This window comes from Synchiropus splendidus, chromosome 1, assembly GCF_027744825.2.
Source record: "Synchiropus splendidus isolate RoL2022-P1 chromosome 1, RoL_Sspl_1.0, whole genome shotgun sequence".
In the NCBI taxonomy this organism is placed as follows: domain Eukaryota; kingdom Metazoa; phylum Chordata; class Actinopteri; order Syngnathiformes; family Callionymidae; genus Synchiropus; species Synchiropus splendidus.
The window spans coordinates 5122365-5128193 of NC_071334.1; the positions used below are offsets into that span (position 1 = coordinate 5122365).

Consider the following 5829-nt stretch of genomic DNA (forward strand, 5'->3'; position numbering starts at 1 on the left):
AGTGCCAGTGGTTACCCCATCAGTCAGACCAACCACCCCTTCAGTCACAGCAACTCCAGGTCCAACAACAGGCACCGCAGTCACGCAGCCACCAATTGTGACCACTGGACCTGTGTCCGCTGCTACCACTCCTGTTGTCGTGTCCACAACAAAGGTACCGGTTGTCACGACAGCAGGACCAACCACAGCTGTTGTCACCTCAACGCCATCTGTTGTCACCGGAACTACTAAAGCGCCTGTGGTTACCCCACCAGTCGGACCAACCACCCCTTCAGTCACAGCAACTCCAGGTCCAACCACAGGCACCGCAGTCACGCAGCCACCAATTGTGACCACTGGACCTGTGTCCGCTGCTACCACACCTGTTGTCGTGTCCACAACAAAGGTACCGGTTGTCACAACAGCAGGACCAACCACAGCTGTTGTCACCTTAACGCCATCTGTCGTCACCGGAACTACTAAAGTGCCAGTGGTTACCCCACCAGTCAGACCAACCACCCCTTCAGTCACAGCAACTCCAGGTCCAACAACAGGTACCGCAGTCACGCAGCCACCGATTGTGACCACTGGACCAGTGTCCACTGCTACCACACCTGTTGTCGTGTCCACAACAAAGGTACCGGTTGTCACAACAGCAGGACCTACCACAGCTGTTGTCACCTCAACACCATCTGTCGTCACCGGAACTACTAAAGTACCAGTGGTTACCCCACCAGTCGGAACAACTACCCCTTCAGTCACAGCAACTCCAGGTCCAACAACAGGCACCGCAGTCACGCAGCCACCGATTGTCACCACTGGACCTGTGTCCAATGCTACCACTCCTGTTGTCGTGTCCACAACAAAGGTACCGGTTGTCACAACAGCAGGACCAACCACAGCTGTTGTCACCTCAACGCCATCTGTTGTCACCGGAACTACTAAAGTACCAGTGGTTACCCCACCAGTCGGACCAACCACCCCTTCAGTCACAGCAACTCCAGGTCCAACAACAGGCACCGCAGTGACACAGCCACCGATTGTGACCACTGGACCTGTGTCCAATGCTACCACTCCTGTTGTCGTGTCCACAACAAAGGTACCGGTTGTCACTACGGCAGGACCAACCACAGCTGTTGTCACCTCAACACCATCTGTAGTCAACAAAACTACCAAAGTGCCTGTGGTTACCCCACCAGTCGGAACAGCCACCCCTTCAGTCACAGCAACTCCAGGTCCAACAACAGGTACCGCAGTAACTCAGCCACCCATTGTGACCACCCCTCCAGTGTCCACTGCTGCCACTCCAATTGTTGTGTCGTCCACAGGGGTTCCTGTCATGACAACAGCAGGACCAACCACAGCTTTTGTCACCTCAACACCATCTGTAGTCACCGGAACTACTAAAGTTCCAGAGATAACCCCAATTACCACTCCAACATTATGTATCTGCAATGTGAATGGAACCATCTACCGGCCTGGTATGTCACCAGTCTTCCATTGATTTTAGTGTGCTTTGATGTGTGAATACTTTTGCTTCTGCTATGCAAACCTTAGCCACTGCCTCTAATTTTTTATCCTTCCAGGGGACACTGTGTACAACGTCACAGATGGCTTGGGGTGGTGTTATATCGCATTCTGCAATGCCTCCTGTAAAACTGACAAACGATTCAATCCATGTGTCACACCTAGCACAACCATTCCCGCCACCACAACTGTATTTATAGGTACCACCCCACCGCCCACTCCTCCCCCAACCATCCCACCCCAGTTTACCACCCCACCCTTTACTACTGCCCTTGACTGTGTACATTTGGATCCCCCTCGGAAGGTTTGTTTTGTTCCATTTTTTTTCCAAAGTTTTTGTTTAAGAGTGTAATTCCACCTCATTTTTCTTCTTACGCTGCTCACTGATGGACCGTCTGTCTTCACTGTCCACATTTAGAATGGAGAGACCTGGAGAACTGAAAATTGCACAACAGCTACATGTATAGAAGGCAATGTCGAAGAGATGGCCACTATTTGTGCCACACCTCGGCCAGTTGTGTGTGCCAATGGACGTGAGCCTGTCACGGTCAGCGAAGATGGTTGCTGCTATGAAAAACAATGCGAATGCAAGTATCTCCACATTTATCTCCACATTATTTTCATATTTCGATGAAAAACCATTGACACAGCTTATTTTGATTGTTCATGGTCCAACATGCTGAGACAGAGACATATTTCTTCTTTGTTTCTAGGCATCTGCAGCACTTGGTCAAAAAAACACTACCGGACATTCGATGGATTTAAATATGTTTTCAAAGGGCAATGTTCATACTACCTGGTGAAAGAGATTGTAAATAAGCATGCATTTAACATCACTGTGAGCAACGCAGACTGTCGAACTGAAGACAAAAAGTTCTGTCCTCAGTCACTAATCATCACATATGGAGATTATAAAATATATTTAACTCATAAGATTAATTCATTTTCAGTAATAACTAATGAGGTAAGTCTTCAGTCAATTGTTCTGACTTCACATACATTCAAATCCAAAATACAATGTAATGCAGTCACATAATGCAATTTCTTTAAAAGAGCTCTGTGTTTTTTCGTTTGTTTTCATACAGGTATATATCAATCAGAAACGAATCTATCCTGCCTTCAGTAATTCAGTTGTGCGGATCACAAACTCCAATCGGGTTGTTAAAGTGATGATCCCTGATATAAAGACAGAAATTGTCTTCTCCCCCACTCTCGTCCTGATCTCACTTAGTTCTCAGATATTTAGTGGGAAAACGGAGGGACTGTGTGGTGAGTTGATCTGACAGTCAAGTTGAATACAAACCAGGACCAGGACCACCAATTTTGTGAATCTGTTTTCCAGGAACATGTGACAACTCACAGTCCAATGACTGCCGTTCTCCCAACGGTCAGGTTGGCGATTGTCCTACCACTTCAGGAGAGTGGACTGTACCTAGAGAACCATGTGGCCCTCCTTCCACACCAGTTTATCCTGCCACAACCCCAGCATTCACAACCCCACCAACTGTTACTTCCCCAAGATACCCTACACCAACTTCAAGACCCCCAACACCAACTTTAAGACCCCCAACACCAACTTCAGGACCCCCATCACCAACTTTAAGACCCCCAACACCAACTTTAAGACCCCCAACACCAACTTTAAGACCCCCAACACCAACTTCAGGACCCCCATCACCAACTTTAAGACCCCCAACACCAACTTTAAGACCCCCAACACCAACTTCAAGACCCCCAACACCAACTTTAAGACCCCCAACACCAACTTCAAGACCCCCAACACCAACTTTAAGACCCCCAACACCAACAACGCCATCAATCACAGCAACTCTCATCACCACAACACCCACTGTTTGCAGACCTGCCATTTGTGAGCTTCTAACGAGCAGGTGAAAAACACTTTATTCATGACTAAAGTAAAAAAAAAAAATTCTATGCTTTAATCAAATTCGGACTCTTTCGATTGACTACCCTGTTTGTTTTGCAGTGTGTTTGAGCCTTGCTCCTCCATTGTGTCACCTGATGATTTTAAGTCATCCTGTGTAACTGAAAATTGTGATGGTAGTGGTCATATATGTGACAGCCTGGATGCTTATGCAACACAGTGCGCTCACGAAGGTGTCTGTATTGATTGGAGAAATTACACCAATGGGCAATGTGGTGAGTTAAAAAGTTGAAATTTTTCATGGCAAGACCAAATATTGTTGACAAAAAAATGTGTTTCCGGCAGAGCACAAATGTCCTGCCAACAAGGTATACAAGGCCTGTGGTCCAAACGTGGAGCAGACATGTAATAACAGGTTAGTTATTTCTCAGGTGAGAATGTATTTTATTGTGCTATTTCACTCATAACCAACCTAAAGATCATAAATAATACTTGAACAGGCCTCACATGTCCTGTTCTGAAATTAATTTGGCCCAATGAATACTTCAAAGTTTTAATTTACAGGGTCAGCGGTTTTACAAGTGAGTATAAGAGAAATGGAATGTGTTCGCCTGAGGGACCAACTTCTGCCGTTTCTGAATGAGGTTCATAAGGGCTGAGGTCCAGCCAAAAAAAAAACCCAGCACAAATCAATTTTCTATTTCAAATGACATAAAGATTAAGATTATACTATGAATCTTACAACTCCTTCTACGTTGATTACAATCTGCATATACTGTATTGGTGTGCCCTCGTTGTATTGTCATTTATTGGTCTACTACATTTGACATTTCATTGCAACTTTTCTGACAGATATAATAAAAGGTTTGAGGAGGACAACACTGTCTCCAGCTCCACGAAAGAGGGTTGCTTCTGTCCCAAGGGCACAACCTTATTCAATAGTGTCTATGACACATGTGTGGAATATTGTGGTAAGAACTGTGCTCCCCTTATTCATTAAGTGCTCTCACTGAAAGAACTCTGCATAAACACTGTTAAAACTTTCAATTCCAGATTGTGTCGGCCCTGATGGACGCCCAATGAAGGTGAGGGACTTATCATTCAGTTGCTGATTCATGTGTAGGTGCTGTGCAGAGGCATCCCTGTATCATGACACGCCTTGGCTTATATTCACCATGAAAGAAGACGGATGATCTGTTAATTTTGCGAGGTCATTTAGTCATATCTCCCCCTCCCAGATACAGTGGTAATTTGAGACTCCATTCCAGTGTCAAAGTGGTCTTCATCTGTTCTCTGTTACAGTGGCATGAATGTCATCAATGAACACATTTGTTGCACACATTAAGCGGATAAAACAGACTCTCTCAAAAGAACAGTTTGCACCAATGAATTGGTTTGTCACACTTTCTTGTCGTCCACTTAATTCCCTGCTTGGATAATGGAAGGATATTTATTTTCTTGCCAAAACAAATATCTTAATATTTTGTGTTGAAGTCTCTGTGGGATGCTGACACAGCCTTTGCTCAAGCAAACCTTTATATTCGCCCATTCATCTGCCATAACTCTCACCACTATATCAGCCTGGTGAAACGTGGACATCCAACTGCCATGTATGTGAGTGCGACAGCGATGCTATGGGAATCCACTGTGAGCCAGTTAAGTGTGAAGAAGAAGAGGCTCCTGACTGTTCCGAGCCGGGCCAAGTACTTATCAACAAGACAGACGGCTGCTGCCTAAAACAGTCCTGCGGTTGGTATCATGTTTTTTATAACTGTGGTATGTGTGTTTCATTCAATTGCAGTCAAATATGTTTTTGTCATGGGAAAGAGCATTGAAAGTTCAATACTTCTTGTAAATTTAGTTTCGTCTTGATTTTTTTCATAACATTTTTAATTGTCTCCAACAGAATGCAACATAAACCTTTGTCCAGAGAACATCACTTGTGAATTGGGATTCTCTCTCAACATCACCAACAATGGAACCTGTTGTCAAATGTTCAGCTGTGGTAAGTTCATTAGACATTTATTTTTTATTTATATTTTTATTTTTATCTATTCTAGTTGTCTGAGACAAGCTTTTTTACATTTCCACACATTCTACAATGACCCCTGAATGAAAGCATGTCTTGTCAAAATTCAGATAGACAATTGAACCATAAACAGTAACACTCGAGTGTGCCACCAACACTTTGTGAGCACAGAGCCATTTACTCGCAGATCACACCTACGTTGCATGCATTCACTCCATTGAACTTAACTCAACTAATAACGTCACCTGCATGTCTTTGCAGAGCCAAAGGGTGTATGCGTCCATGATATGACTGAGTTTGAGGTAATGAATCTGAGAACAAGCAGGAGTCAAGGAACATCAGATTAACTTATATGTTCTTGTAGCCAGGTGAGAAGATCCCCACAACAGAACCAACGACCAGGCCTCCA

The 5829-nt window shown here is 44.6% G+C and overlaps 1 protein-coding gene and 1 long non-coding RNA gene across 2 annotated transcripts; both read left to right on the plus strand.

The window, feature by feature from the left end:
- Positions 1 to 715: 715 nt before the first annotated feature.
- LOC128752232 (mucin-2-like) lies at positions 716 to 3219 on the plus strand (the record flags this gene model as incomplete). The annotated part of the gene is made up of 7 exons (XM_053853219.1): positions 716 to 1226; positions 1308 to 1460; positions 1566 to 1810; positions 1925 to 2093; positions 2220 to 2470; positions 2592 to 2775; positions 2849 to 3219. Coding segments are annotated over exons 2-7 (1362 nt in total), but the record flags the coding sequence as incomplete, so codon positions are not given.
- On the plus strand, positions 3220 to 3841 carry LOC128752802 (uncharacterized). The gene is made up of 3 exons (XR_008413707.1): positions 3220 to 3395; positions 3494 to 3666; positions 3737 to 3841. It is a non-coding gene; the product is annotated as an uncharacterized LOC128752802 (long non-coding RNA).
- Positions 3842 to 5829: the final 1988 nt, after the last annotated feature.